Source organism: Macrobrachium rosenbergii, chromosome 53, assembly GCF_040412425.1.
Source record: "Macrobrachium rosenbergii isolate ZJJX-2024 chromosome 53, ASM4041242v1, whole genome shotgun sequence".
In the NCBI taxonomy this organism is placed as follows: Eukaryota; Metazoa; Arthropoda; class Malacostraca; order Decapoda; family Palaemonidae; genus Macrobrachium; species Macrobrachium rosenbergii.
In genome coordinates, this window is record NC_089793.1 from 48,131,972 (window position 1) to 48,148,326 (window position 16,355).

The 16,355-nt window shown below is 36.8% G+C and overlaps 2 protein-coding genes across 2 annotated transcripts in view; both read right to left on the bottom strand.

Moving 5' to 3' along the window:
- The window catches only part of LOC136834433 (uncharacterized), a 383,224-nt gene that overhangs the window by 152,255 nt on the left and 214,614 nt on the right, over positions 1-16,355 (bottom strand). The gene's annotated exons all lie outside the window — the stretch shown is intronic.
- LOC136834133 (uncharacterized) lies at positions 2,401-3,712 on the bottom strand. The gene is made up of 2 exons (XM_067096392.1): positions 3,532-3,712; positions 2,401-3,224 (listed from the first exon to the last, which is right to left on the bottom strand). The coding sequence occupies exons 1-2, from the start codon at positions 3,710-3,712 to the stop codon at positions 2,401-2,403; spliced, it is 1,005 nt and encodes a 334-aa protein (XP_066952493.1).

Sequence of the window (16,355 nt, forward strand, 5' to 3'; positions counted from 1 at the left end):
TGTCAGGCAGTAGATAGCCACCCAATCTTTCATACTGCGGATGTCAATGAGGAAGGCTTCCTGCTTGCGGTCAATGACCCAGTAGGGGCCTGTGTAGGGCTGGGCTAAAGGTGGTCGAACGGCATTGGTACTGATGAACATGTGTGTTGCAGTATAGAGATCCATGGGGTTAAAGGCATTGTTGGTTGGCTTATAGGATGGGAGGTCAGGGGCGAATTTTCCAATGATGGTCTGGAGTCTGATGATGTCAGGTGAAGGATTATTGTCGGGGAGAACTCGCCAGGTATCCCGAGCGGATCGCCACATACCATCTCTGCTGCTGACAAGTCAAAGCTCTCTTTGGGTGTTCTCCAAAGCCGAGGAAGACCCATGGAAGCTGCAATTACTGGGTTGAAGTGTTGCAGCGAGACATCAGGGCTACTTTCAAGGTGCGGTGGCACCTCTCAACCATGCCATTGGATTCGGGATGGTAGGCTGTTGTGTGATGCAACTAGGTGCTGAGGAGGCGGTTTAGGGACGTCCAGAGCTGTCGCCACCTGCAGTGCACCTGCTCATGCATGTGCACTATTGGTTTGTTAGTTACTATGTAAATTTCCTGGCCAATGATTGGTCAGTAATCCATATAAATACCAATGTTGCTTGTTAATAAATCATAACTCTAAGACCTCTCATCTTAATCATTCACACTAAAGTATCAACTGTCACCATTTATGCTTAGAGTCTGGGCTGATTTGGATCATGAAGTAAAAAATAATTCTTTCTAGATGACAATTGACATAATTGAAGTTATTTTCTTGTAGACAGCAGTAATTATCCATAAAAGATTGTAGGATGGAAGCATGTAATTGTTTCTTGAAATTGTTTTCTGAGTGATTAAAATATGACTTTGTATGTAGATGGTGGTTTTCCTTTCTTATACTTCGGTCTCTCTCTCTCTCTCTCTCTCTCTCTCTCTCTCTCTCTCTCTCTCTCTCTCTCTCTCTCTCTCCTCTCTCTTGTTTAGTTATATTGTTCCAATGGTCCTTAATATCAAATCCTCCTCGGGAATATCCCCGATGGGAATTATCAAGGGGAAATGTGATAAATGGACGGGATTTGATATTAAGCGATATTTGTAGCTTCATGATCGTATATAAATCACGGTGTGATAAAAAAATGTCATAAAAAGAGCTGCGTGTTGTACCAATGTGTGTGCTCTCGACGGGTAAATATAGTATCGGCGTTACACACACACAGCTGGAATGCGTCTGTGTGTCGTGGGATCACACTGGCACACACACGGTGATAATTCCCCATCGGGGATATTCCCTGACACACTTATATAAATCACGGTGTGATAAAACATATATATATATATATATATATATATATATATATATATATATATATATATATATATATATATATATATATATATATATATATATATATATATATATATATATATATATATATATATATATATATATATATATATATATATATATATAATATATATATATATATATATATATATATATATATATATATATATATATATATATATATATATATATATATATATATATATATATATGTGTGTATATATATATATATATGAATATCCAGTTAATATATATTAAATATATATATGTATATTTTTATATGTGTTTATATATAGCGTAATTTAATTACAACAGGAAATATATATTTTTTATATATTCAGTTTGTCATTTTAACCATTATTTCATATAAAGATATATATATTTAATATGAAAAGGAGTATATATACGTGGATTTGAAGGCACTGCCAACTTTGGCTGCATTATATTTCTTGAGTCCTTACTAGCTCGAACCACACTATATCATAGGATGTGAAGAGACTGCCTTCATGGCTATATCTTTGACCGACACCAAACAGTCAACATTGTTTTAACCACCGGATTTAAACAACCAATTTTTTGCTTTCAGTTAGCTAACCATTATTACCTGTATAGATTACAATTAAATACACAGAACAGCAAAAACAAGGCTTTCCATTACTAAATACAAGGACGACAAAACATATCCTTTGTTCTACATAATACTTATTTCCACTTTACATAAATTTAAAGAGAAAACAGAAAACTATGTTCACAATACTTATTTCCACTTTACAGAAAAGTAAAGAATACAGAAAACTTTCTCTTGTCAGAAAAGTACAATTTTCTTGACATACTCCCCCCGCAAGAAAAACTTATGCCTACATTATTTACAATAGAACTGTTCTTATCAATGCCTTTCTGGTTTCTGCAGCTATTTGAGCAGTCCTTCTGCTCAGGCGGGTGCTTGACTGAACGCCTTCTGTCACAGCTCTAAGGGGTATAACTTAATCATAGGTCTCATAAGCTGGCTATGTGCCATTCTTAAAGTAGCCACTCTTTAGATCTTGTCTTGCCCCATGTGTAACTTGATCACTTGGCCCAACTTCCACTTGCTCCTTGGCCCCTCATCATGAATGAGGACAACTTTCCCTATCCTGGGCCAAGAGCCATGCACTATTTCTTCTCGATGGTTCTCTCTTAACATTGTTAAATACTCCCTCTCCCACCTTTTCCACAAGTCGTCACACAACTTGGATGCATACAGGAATCTTTTCTCAGTGAACTCTCTCCTTCCATAGGTAGGGTCACCGGAGATCTCTTCCCAATTTACTACTTCTCTTGGGAAGGACTTAAGTTTCTGTTCAAGGATCAAAAGGTTAGGGGTTAAAATTTCCAACTGATTCAAATCCCTGGCCTCGTAACTTAATGTTCTATCACTGATAATTCCTTCCACCTTCACCAGCACACAGGTCAGTTCCTCAAAACTGAGTAAGGCTTGGCCTACGATCTTTTTTAGACATGACTTAAGAAGTTCTATCAGTCTTTCCCATATAGCACCAAACCGTGGTGCTCTTGCTGGAATGAACTTCCAGTTACATTTTATATCTAACAGATATTCCTTTACCATGGGATTCTCCGACATGGTCTTAAGGTATTCTAATGCTACTACAAATGTGGTGGCGTTGTCACTCAACATGAGTGCTGAGAGACCTCTTCTGCTGCAGAAACTTCTAAAACTCATGAGGAATGAGTCACAGGACTGGTTATCAACTAGCAACACATGTATGACTCTGGTTATCAGGCACGTAAATAAGATGACAAAAGCCTTCTCAGGGCTTTGTCCCTTTCCCTTAACCCATAATGCGCCAGTGTAGTCCACACCTGTGGCATTAAAAGGTTGCTTACATTACACCCTGAACTCAGGTAATGGAGGAACTATATTGGGCCTATACAGCCTCCCCTGCTTTCTCCTGCAGATAACAAATGGTGTATTATACTCTCAGTTAATTGCCTTATCTGTGGGATCCAGAACTCCTGTCTGACCCTCGCCGCAGTTGCATTTACACCCATATGAGCATTAGCATCATGATGTTCTTTAATAATTACTCGAGTAACATAGCAACTCTTTGGCAATAGTATAGGAAACTTAGCAGCTTCGTGTAACTGTGCGTGTTCTAGTCTACCTTACACCTTATTGCCCTGTTGTCCAGGTAAAGATTCAACTGGTGTATGAGAGCTTGGTTTGTTTTTCTTACCCCCTTCATCAAACACTCATATTCCTCTTGGAAAAATTCACTTTGTATGATGGCAATAGTCTTATTTTTTGCCTCTTGGAGTTCTTCCAAGGGCAATTCACCATACCTCTTCATACTGGTTGAACTCCTACAATTATTAAAAAATCATAGGATCCACGTTGTGGTCCCATAGACCTTTTTAATCTTGCTGGATCTCTCCTAATTCAGCAAGTGAGTATTACCATTCAGGTTGTCACCTACAGTATTGACCAAAATGTTCTCTTCCCTACCCTGAACAAGTGGTCCACCAACCCATGACCTATCTATTGGCCAAGGGGAATTTTTTAACAAAGGGGGTCCTTCCCACCAGAAAGAACTATCCAAGACTTTGCTGTACTCTATTTTTCACAAATACAGGGAGAACTCTTTTTGATACTAGCCAACTTAGGGCGACTTTACTGTCCGACCAAATGAACAGTTCTACAGCTCATCCTTCTCAAAGGATTCTTTAATAAATTTGGCCATTCTTGCTGCTAGCAACAATGCCATCAACTCAAGTTTTGGAACAGTTAATTCTTTAATGGGCACTCTTGCCATTATTAAATAAGAGTTTTCGTTCTTAACTCTATAGGCTTCACAATCATATGCTAACTCACTGGCATCATAGAATATGTGTATGGAGTCCAGTTTTCCTAGGCTAGTATTCCTAGGAAAGGAAATATCAAGACTTTTTTCAAGTCTTCGGATAACGCAAGCCATTGGTTCTGTAATGGGTCTGGTAGTTGTTGGTCCCAATCCAGTTGTTGCTTCCACAAATTCTGCAGGTATATCCTTGCCCAAACAGTAACAGGTAGAAGCACTCCTAATGGATCGTAAATCCGTTCAACAGTTCTCAACACTTCTCTCTTAGTCTGGCTGGACTTATTTATCTTAGTCGGTTGTAATGTCAAGGTATCTTTTTCTTTGTCCCAGTTCAGACCTAAGACCTTATGAGTTGTTTGCGCTAGTTATCTACATATAGTCCTCTTTTTATCCTTTCTACGTCACCTTCTACCATAGATAGGTGTTTCTTAGTCGTTGCATTCAGCAGAAAGGAAGAACATGTAGCTCCAAATAAAACAACTCGACACCTATACACTAACAATTTACTGTTAGGGTCTGTTGGATCTTCCAACCATAAAAACCTAGTATAGTCTCTATCTTCTTCCCTGAGTTGCACCATTAAAAATGCTCTCTCTACATCACTAATACAGGCAAACGATTTTGTTTTAAACTGCAGCAGAACTTTGAACAGATCGGCTTGTTATATGTGGTCCCATCCACAAACAATCATTCAAGCTTAACCACCTTTTACCCTGTCTGACTGAACAGTCAAATACTATCCTAATAGGGGTCGTTGTACTGTCCTTTTAACACCATGATGTGCCAAGAAATGACAGTCTTCCTCTGCTTTAAAATATTCCACTCTCTCTATGAATCTCCTATCCTCCTGATCCTTCAGGATTTTCTGGCAGTGTTCTAGATACTGAGTGTCCTTCTGAAACTTGACACACTGTTGTTTAATTTATTCAAAGTCAATCCAAAGTTGGAAGTTAATCTCCTTTTATTGTCTTTCCAAGGCAATGCCACAAAATACTCTTTGTCAATTTCAGAGTAAGTTACAGTACTCTCAAAGTTCTCCAATACTTTTCGTTCCTGTTCCATTATTTCACTGCACTCAGTATCTAAATGATCTACAGTAAACTCCATAAAATTTCAAGATCTTCCTTTAGATCCTTTAAATGAGTAGCCCCTTCAGCCATAATTATTTTGTCAGTTTCCACTGCCAGTTTTAAAATGGAAACATGAGTCTCCTTGATGGGAGGAGAACTACATGTTCCGGTTACCATGTAACCAAATATGGTTGGTAGCAATGCTAAATTTTCAAATTTCCTAAACCCTGGGTGCAAGATGTTGTACCCATTGTCAACCCCTATTAACAATTCAATAGGCGATTGTTTCTCAACGGGCAGATGAAAATCTTTATCAGCCAAGCTGATTTTCGTTCTTCTTAATGTCGAATTTCTTTGTATATTCTAGTAGCTTATCTACCACTATACAATCCATATTTATTAATCTACCCTGGTGAGGTACAGCGATGTTCACCATTTCATATTCCTTAACTGGTGTAGAAGTTAAGTAACCTTTCAATGATGTATTTTCAACCCCCTTGCTTTTATAGTAGGGTCCCTCAAGAGCAGATTTGTTTATAAATGATCTCTCAGCACAGGTATCTAACAACCCTCTCTTTTGCACAATGCAACTTCTTTTACCCTTTAGGGTTATTGTGGCTGTAGGTAAGATCAACTTCCTAGTCGTCAAAGAGAATGTTCCAACTTGTACCCCACCTACCTTAGATTTATTTGGCTGGCTTCGATTGCATATAGCACTATTGATGTCTAACAGTGCAACCAATATTACAACCTTGCCTGTCACAGTCGGAACTGAAGTGTTTATTGGATGCGCATACGAAACAAACCCAGAGTTCTGAGTCGTTCTATCTTTCCTCGTCTGGTTACATAGGATTTACAATGTGTCCATATATGATCGTCTCCACAAAATGCACATCCTTTAACCTGGTTTACCCTGGCTTTGTTCATACTTTCTTTAGGCCTTACCAATGTTTTTTTTGTCTCACAGATTGCCCTTGTTCTACTGCGAAAGCAGATACTGTTGTTAATGTATTAGCTTTTGTTGGTTCAGTCTGTGGAAAAGCCCTCAAATTGTGTATTTCTTCTTCAAGATATTTTTTAAATGTGTCAAATTTTCAGCCAACCTTCTCCACACCTTCGTTTTATTATTTCAATTACACTACTTGGTAGCTTGGTCTAGAGCAAGATGGTATACAATTCACTCAATTCCAGCTGTTCACTCTCCAATGATCTTATGCAGCATTCGAATTGCTCTCTAAAACCTTGTAGCAATTCTGCATCTGCCTTGGGAGTCTTAGTTTGGAAGAGTTTTCTAACTAAACACAACTTGATTTCGTCTTTTCTGCCATAGGTCTCTTTTAACAGATTCACTGCTTGCAAATAATTATCACCTTCTAATTTAAAACCAGATATCAGTTCCAGAGCCTCACCTTCTAATAGGCCCTTCAAATAAGAAAACTTCTGTATATTCTCAAAATCAGTACATTGGTAGGCTTATACTGATACTTCATAAAGTTCCCAAAACAAATTCCATTCCGACACATCACCATCGACATGTTTGAGGTCTAATTTGGGTAACTTTACAGTAGCTTTAACAGACAATATCGGTGCACTAGGTTCACTTCTTACAGCTAGAAGAATCGTGATGGAGGAGTTTAGTCTATGAATTTCAGTGCCTACCTTTAGGCTATGTTTAGCTTGATTCATAATTTGGTCAGGTTGTCCTCCAGGATCTGTTAGATCCAATATTTCATTATCCAACTCCTTGATTTTCTGCAAACATTCCTTCAAGAAGGCTCTCAATGAAGAAATACTACTGATATCACCTGCATCAATAGTGGTTTCAACCTTTTTTGGCAGGTTAGTTATCTCAAACTTAAAACCCCTTCATCTCCTTTTTAATTCTTCCAGGTCAGACATCTTAGCCTATAGTTTACCGACACCAAATATACAAATTCTTAATTACTAAAAGTGTACAAACTTCCAGTTCCAAAAAATATATATATACCGCATTAGCAAATATTAATATTTAAAAGTTGGCTACACCCCTTCGAATCAATCGATGATAGATCACTACTAGTTATATTATATATATGTGCCCTTGACTGCACATACATATATACAATGCACAACATATCATTTTATTTCAAATATAAATTTCACTCAAGTATCTTATCCATTTCAGGCTAGGCTAACACATAATTAATTCTAAAATGACTGCCACCATCAGTTGGTCGTGTTTTTATCTTTACCGTCAAGTAACACAACAATCCTAAAAATTTCATAAACACTGTTATAATAACCAATCACTGCGATCCTGGTCATGACACCAATTTATTCCAACTCATTCAGAATAAGTAGAGCATTTCAAATCATCAGTGTTATCGTATAGCATAAAAGATTTGAAACGTGCTAACCTAATTGTAGCCTAAAACTTATACTATGACACCCAGGTTACTTCGTTCTAATGATACTTCAAATTGCGATTAAGTCAATGTATTGCATTGTGAACATTAATCTAAACATAAAGGATATAAACTTATTATTGGCGTATTCAATGTTCCTAGCTTGAAATACAGTAGAATCAGATTGGCGTGAGCACAAGTACAAGTACCATCCGACTACAACCTGCTCGACATACGACCACTCGCAATTACAACTGTACTTCTGGCAGCGGGGCTGGGTGGGCTGATGCATAAGAGTATATACTGTATAACAGTTTACCACCTTGTTACTCAGCAAAGCTCTACCTCAGGAGCGCTCTCTCATCACTCAGGCAGCATCATTTTGAGTTACCCTGTCCTATCAGCAGCATCATACAGTATTAACTGTACTGAAGCCTGAATTGCAAACAGATTTACGTTAAAATTGACTTCCGACATGCAAGCAGGAACCTAACCGTCCTGTAACTCGATGCTTACCTTACATTACATTACATAAATGATTAAAATATATCAATAGAAGTACATTATGGTAAAAAGATTGAAATAATGATTGTACAATACATTACAGTACTATATAGTACTTTATATAGCAAAGGTTTGACGTTATGCCTTACCCAGTATGTCGGCCACTTTCTAAGGTTCGACTTACATCCATTTTGACTTACAGCCACGTGGTTGGAACCAAGCTTGGTTGTAATTAGGATGGTACTTGTACTTTTAATATTCTTGACTATGGGTTGTGTCATTTGGCGCGTTGCCTATTTTTCCCAGCATTCTTCATATCTCTTTCACATATTATAATTTTTATTGGGTTAAGATTTAATTTTTTGTATTTTATCTTAAAGTGAATTTCAAATTATCACTTACTACTTTCCTTACGAATTCGAACAGAGTGTAATAAGAGACTAGTAGTTCCATTTCTTAATTATATGTTCGGGCAGTTCATCTATTTTCTCTGCTTACATGTGTAAATATTTATCTCAGTAACAGCTTACATTAATTAGTTACAGTTAATTAGTTACAGTAATTGTTTTGCTATTGACATCGTCAAAGTTGTTATTAACTTTATTGTACGTATAATTAAGGCCTAAAATATCTAATTTTTTGTGTTCTACTGTTTATCATTTTGTCTCGTCTCGTGGCTTCCTGTTCACCTTTTCACGGCTGTTCTTGGTAGGCAGCACTGCGTGGTGTATCAGAATTGTTATCCCCTAATCTGGATGATTGTTTTCATGTTTTTTAGTGAAGTCTGGGGATCTATACAAAGTTTCTTTTGAGTTTGGCTGATCAAGCTTTCGAGTACGACTTGCATAGTAACACTGCTTTTAGCTGTTCAAGTAGACTGCCATAACTAATATTTTTTACGAAACATTCTTGTGTGTGTAAATAGTAATATGCACATCAATTTACAGTCCTTCTCACTTTTTTCTTCGGACTTTCGCTAGATGTGCGATACGAAGTCTTAGCTACAAAGGATAGCTTATTTATGATGAACTAAGGGACAGTTGTCTGTGTAGTAACAGTGGAGAGGCTGAAGCTATCATGCACTTAGTTTATTTCTGTAAACTGAAGAAAGCAATAGTGAACTGGAGGAAAAAGTAGTGAGCCAGGTTTGTAAAATAAATACAATAAGTTTTCTAAAGGTTTTAAAACTGGATTTTCAAACCTATTCAAAAAAGGATAAAAATACTGAAATGATATTGATAAGTGAATATATAACTGGAATTTGGTATCTTCATAAAGTATTTCCCTTAGCAGATGAGTCAAGTATGATTTCACTTATAAAAAGTAGAATGTTCAAAAGAAGATTTAAATTGTTAAAAACACTTGAGGATAAATGTAATTTTTTTTTATTTCAGAATATGTTCATCTCGAGAAATGGGAGTAATATTTGTGTAATTAGCAAAACCCTTACTGATCATTGAAATGTAACATCATACGTAAAAAAAAAAAAGATGTGCGATGTAGGTTGCTCTTTGAATGTAGAAAAAACTGCTTGTGGTTACTCTGTCCATATTACTGTGCTGGTTATTTTCATATTTTCTTATTTAGTTATATCACATAATTAGTAGCTTTTTTATTTTCATATACTTCGCATATTAGTTATTTATGGCACAGAAAACTTGTCAATCTCACAATAGTCGTGTTATTCCTGATCATGTAATGATTTACCTTTCTGAAATATTTTATCACACTGATGCTACTGTGCCCAATTTTTACACACTTTTACTTAACCTGACTTTCGCGTCTGTCTGCCTGTCTGTTTGGGTCAAAACTTGTAACTCATTTTCGACCTGTTCCCTTCGTCAGATGGACTTGAAATTTTGCATGGTTACTCAGTCCCGGTGACAATACAACATTACATGATCAGTAGGTCAGCAGTGACCTCTAGTGACTCTACAGTGACCTCTCCCAGTATCTCAGGATTTGTATGAAACTCTTCATATTTTTCACACCTTCTTTCACTCGTATGATAAGTTAATAACTTTGGATTTTTCATACCTTCTTTGGTTCGACAGGATATCACATTCAACTTTTTTTTTAGTTACAATTTGTGTCAAAACTAAAATGTATAGAGAATTTTAAAACCCGATTTTATTAAAATTCACTAAAATGTAAAAAAAAAAAAAAAGAAATGTTTTTGAGACACACCAGGATTTTCTTACAATCAATCATGTCTACAAAAATAAAAATGGGGGCTCAAACATGGAAGGAAATGCTACAAGAAATAAAAAAAATATATATTTCTGTTCTAGTAGCATTTCCTTCTATGTTTGGCGCCCACGCTTTTATTTTCGTAGACATGATTAATTGTAAGAAAATCCTGGTGTCTCAAAACATTATTTTTTTATTTTTTAGTGCGCTTTAATAAAAGCGTGTTTAAGTTTTTTTTTTTTATCTATGAATCAGTTTAAAGCACTGGTGCGTTCACATTCGTTGGAAAAGCCCTTTAATCATCGGAGTCTGAGAAAACGGCAGGAAGATACAAACGAGACTGAACTGATTATTCCAGTAGCTGTTGGATCACACACAGGATGATTACGCGCTCTAGCTGTGACAATATCGCCTGAGGAAAGGAATGAGATCCTTCAAGTCAGCAAGACAGTAAAATGTGCCTCAAGCAACGGAAAGAGAGTTTAAAGAGAACACGTTCCTTGTTGGGTGAGTGGTTCCGTTCTCAGCTAGCACTCTGCTGGCCGCTAATTCGAATCTCCTGCCAACCAATGAAGAATAAGAGGAATTTATTTTTGGTGATAGAAATTCATTTCTCGCTCTAATGTGTGTGTGTGTGTTTTTTTTTTTTTTTAGCTGATAGGTAAGATGGGTGAAAGAAGAGTGAGGGCAGTTAGCTAGCTAACCATGGTAGGGAATAGTTTAGAAGGTGAAATATTAGTAAGAGTAATGTCAAGTGTGGTTTATCCACAATTTTATTTAGGTAAGGGTACAATTTTTCTAATATTAACATAATACAATAATAATTATACATTATAACAACATGGTAAATTGTACATATTGCATATTTTGAATTTTATTTCTTATTAGAATAATCATATTTAAAACATAAAATAAAATAAAGAAATAAGTTCCAATTTCCTCATTCTAACCTTGATGTTAATTATCATAATGATTTTGCATGATACCTACATAGTAAATTCTAAATATTGCTTTTTCACAAGGCATTTCTTAATAATATAATGGCTGAGGTTCATCACGATGAATATATGAAGATACTCTTCTCCATCATCTGTGGTCTGTGTTGTTTGGGTGGATTCTCTCTTCTGCTACGGATTCTTCTGTTAATTCACTGTTGTATTGATCTAGTTTGCTCCATATGTTGGTTGCCAGTCTGTATAATCTTTGATTAATTGGTTCTACTTTGTATTTTTTGTGTATTTGTTCTATATTCAGATCGTCATCTTCTTGATTGTTTCTCACTGCGGACCTTAGTATCTTATTGTGGAATTTTTGTAATGCACTTCTACTGGAAGTCGATACTAAACACGTGGGTATTGGTGGATATTCCATTATTGGTCTGATCAGGCTTTTGTAGAAATGGATTTTGATATTTGTATTCATATTCCTAAACCGTTTTAGCTTTGTATTTTGTGTTCTTGCTATTCTTAGCCTTTCTCTCACGTGTCTTGATATTCCTCTTTGTCCGAATTGCATTCCTAGTATTCTTGTGCTTTTAGTAAAATTCATCGGTTGCTGGTCTAACATTATTTGTGCAGGTTTGTAAGCAGACACTGATACTAGTTGGAATTTAGATTTATTTGTCTTTATCTTCCACTTCTTTTCAAATTGATTTATTCTTTCAATTTGGTTCATTGTTTTTTGTGCTACTTGTCTTTTCAAAGTTGGATCCCTTCTTCGAGTGCGTTTTTCTGGGTGTTAATGTGGTTATATAATGTGGTTCGGATTCCACAATAAGCCACGTAAAACAAATCTAATCCTTCGGGCCAGCCTTAGGAGAGCTGTTAATCAGCTCAGTGGTCTGGTTAAACTAAGATACACTTAACTTTAGGAGAACAGGGAGAAGCAGGCCACAAACTAATTAAAGTGACTTTGATTTAGTCTTGTCAAGGAGCGAAAGAAAAGAGGCAGCACCCCAAAAATAATTATAATATTGGAACGGGACAAGGATAAAAGCAAAATAGCGCTGACGTAATGTGACGAAGACACAGAGCCGAGTAAAAAAGGCGCGCTTTTTTCCTGGATACCTCCGTGAGGAAGCGTGTCAATTAGGGCACAACACTACAGTATAACAGCCTTACAGCTTGTTCGGAAATCTATCGCTTACGCGTTCGGAAAGTGTGGATGCGCCCTAAACGACACGTTTCCGAGCAACCTATAAGGTTGTTATAAAGTGCTGTGTCCAGATAATACTGCTGCAAACGTGCTAGTACACATGTTGCCAGGAGAGTTTACAACAGATGTTCAAGCACACGTGTGGACGCAAGTATCGCGCCACCGCCGCTGTGAACTTGTTCGCAACATTACTGAATCATGTTTCGAAACAACTGTCTAAATACTGTTGCAAACATGCATCAAAGCAAGCTAAAATCGGTGTTCACAACAGATGTTTGAGTACCCGTGTGGACGCCCCTTACGTGTTCAGAATGCCTCTTCGAGCACGCGCCTACAAGCGCCCACGCTGTCTCATCCACTTCGGAACTTCAAGCATATTCGCAACCGCTGCTGTCACTATTACCTGGACACAACAGTTCACAACATGTTAACAGCTCATTCCGTAATATGTTGCTAACATATTGCAAGTGCATGTTTGAGCATGGACGTGCCCTAAAGCCTCATAATCCCTCTTTATAGAAATCCCCCCAAAATATACATATTTTCGTTGTATCTTCAAAATCGTTCACTATATATATATATATATATATATATATATATATATATATATATATATATATATATATATATATATATATATATATATATATATATATATATATATATATATATATATATATATATAGACTTTTGGCCCAAGCCCAAGCACTGGGACCTATGGGGTCATTCAGCACAAACGGAAATTGACAGCAGAAGGTCTGAAAGGTGTAACAGGAGGAAAACCTCAAAGTAGTTGCACTATGAATCAATTGTTAGGAGAGGGCGGAAACCAAGATGGAAGAAAGAGAATATGAAAGGGGGTACAGTAAAAGGAATAAAAGAGGTTGCAGCTAGGGGCCGAAGGAACGCTGCAAAGAACCTTAAGTAATGCCTACAGTGCACCGCATGAGGTGCACTGACGGCACTAACCCCCTACTTGGCAAAATCGTTTAGTAAACGTTTAGAACTGCATGCTCCAATATTGTCGACCATGATGAGGCAGTAACCCAGCAATTACAAATTCCGATGCGTTGCTTGATGATGGTATTAGTAGCTGTGGATTGAAATGTGCCAAGATTGCGTCTTATCACTTTAGAAAGGAGTATTTTTCCCTTTTTTTGTATCTTTTCACCAGGTGAGTCAAGGGGTTGCTTGGGACTCCAAGTGTCATGGGAATTTTCCACAGACTTTTACAGCCAAGAGATAAGATTTCAATTGAAAAATTCGTTGGAACAGCCATCTAGATTATGACACCTATGTTCGGGCCTTTAACGCGATAACGTGTATTTGATTGTAGACCTTGCTCAAGGAGGCATTACAGTAGCACTTGAAGGTTTACGACGTGTTCTTTTACTTTAGCACCATTTATGATTGTCATTGAGGTACACAGCTGCTCTTACAGATTGCTGGTGAGTTGCTGTATAAATTTTGACAATTAATTTATGCCGGGTCCGAACTCACCATTTGGCAAGTGCTTAGTGCAGGCTAGTTTCACTTTCTGAAAACGCTTTATTTTCTTATATACATCAGCAAGATGTTTTTTGTGAAGTAGTATCCAGCAACCAATCTTTGCATGAAGCCCCTTTAGGGTGGCATTGGTTGTGTGTGAGATCCTAGCTCGGGATATACCATTGTTGAGTAATCTCCATATATATATATTTGAGTTTTTTTTTTCAGGTAGATCTGTCTTCTGATAAGGACCACTGCAGTGCTATATTTATTTAACTGAGTGATTCCAGAGCAGTATTGAGCTGTCCAGAACTATTCAGAAAACAGGAGGGAATCATTTTTTAATTAGACTTCCCTTGTTGATGGTTGACAAACAAGGAAGACTACATCTGTACATAGGAAAAAACATATAACATTGATTTTTAATTTTTAGACTGCAGACCCCCTCAGAAGATGAAGTTCAGTCCTGAGGATACGATGATGTTTATTTTGCGTTGCAAATGGAACTAGAATCAGTAGTTGGTTGCCTGTTATGAAGCAATAACATCTCGATGAGTACTCCAAGCATGTCTTTCCCCAAGCTGTCCTACACTTTCGTCGAGCAAAAAAATTATTTATGGCTCCGAAGTCTACCTCAGAAGTAACTTTTCCCCTTTAGAATGATTTGTTGTGGCACTGAATCACAGTTTGGTGCTTTGTAAGTTTATTCAGGGTCAATACATTGCCTTTGCTTTAGAAGTTTCTCCTTGAGAACTGTGTTAGCTCCTAAAAACTTTTTGAGTCTGGAGTAATAGTCTAACCATATCTGTCGTAAGAGCAAATTGCCTGAAGTTTGGAATACTTCGTGGAGGTGTGGCGATAGGTGGGCAATATGATTTGACAATCAGAAGTGAAGTAAGGGCTTCCAGCATTTGATGATAAACATTCCCTTTTTTTTTCTTTACTTTATTACTTTGTCCTTTCCTTTCATGGCATTCTGATTCCAGCTGTTTATCCACTAGTTGGTGTTCTTGTTTTTTTGCACTTTTTTTATGTGATTTCTCAAATACTTTCTCTTCATTTTGTTGAAGGGGAGTAGAGTTAAATAGAGAAGTCAGTAAGGAATTAATATGAAGGCCGATGGGGCAGATAGCCATCATTCTTCCTGGCACTGGCCTGCAAAATTTGAGAATTAGGAATTAAGAAACAGACGCGGTTCCATGCAAGATGCGATGGAAGCCTTTCTTGGTTTCATAACAAAATCAGCCGAATAATCCGAGGACTGTTGATTTCTGAACAGAATAATGTAAGTAATTACTATTAGCGTAAATGAACCACTTTTTCCCACCTTTTTCGTGTGTATATATATATATATATATATATATATATATATATATATATATATATATATATAATACAGTATATATTAAGTATACCTTAGTTTAACCAGACCACTGAGCTGATTAACAGCTTTCCTATGGCTGGCCTGAAGTATTAGATTTATTTTACGTGGCTAAGAACCAACTGGTTACCTAGCAACGGAACCTACAGCTTATCGTGAATCCGAACCACATTATAGCGAGAAAGAACTATAATATATATATATATATATATATATATATATATATATATATATATATATATATATATATATATATATATATATATATATAATTCTCAGAAACTATTTATGAGAAACGCTCCTCTTGAAGAAAACCACACCTTTGGGGTTGGGGCTTAAATGGTCACGAGGCGAAGACTCTGATGTGGCTCTTAAATGCATTTAATGGGGATCACATAAGCCTGACGTAGCACCATAAAGATGCAACCCAGTCGGTGTTAAGAGAATCCAGGGACGTAAGTTTCCGTCGTTAAAACCTCCCTTCGGGGTCTCACTCCCAGGAGCGCGTTGAAGGTTATGCATTCTTTAGCTTACTCAGTCAAGGAGAGAGAGAGAGAGAGAGAGAGAGCAATGTGCGTCGTCTGTGAAGCAACAGTTTTTCTCCCTGTTGTTTTCCTCATGATGGGTCGGAATTGTCTTCCTCTCTCCTTGATGTCGAGAGATTATATGCAAGTAATGGAAAAAAAATTACTTTCATGCTTTCGTGATATTTGTCAGAAATTTATTTTTCAAATTTAAATATTTGAACATGATTATGTCTAGAAATTACTCTGGGAGTAATGCAAGGAAAACTTATATTATTGTGTTATGACTGAGTTTCTTTAAATATTGCTGTACCGTGATTAAGTTTCCCTTTCATACCAGTGATTCCCCATTCATCGTATTTCTCTTCGACGTTTTCCTTTGGCTTCATCCTTTGTAATAACATGCAGTAAGTTTTGGAATAGAGATTCCTTCAAAATCAA

Bases quoted from the DNA above. Each gene is read 5' to 3' on its own strand.
- LOC136834133 (XM_067096392.1), bottom strand. From the start codon at position 3,712: ATGAAGAGGTATGGTGAATTGCCCTTGGAAGAACTCCAAGAGGCAAAA. The intron at 3,225-3,531 runs GTAAGGTAGACT...TTAATGCCACAG, and splicing joins GGACAACAGGGCAATAAGGT to GTGTGGACTACACTGGCGCA.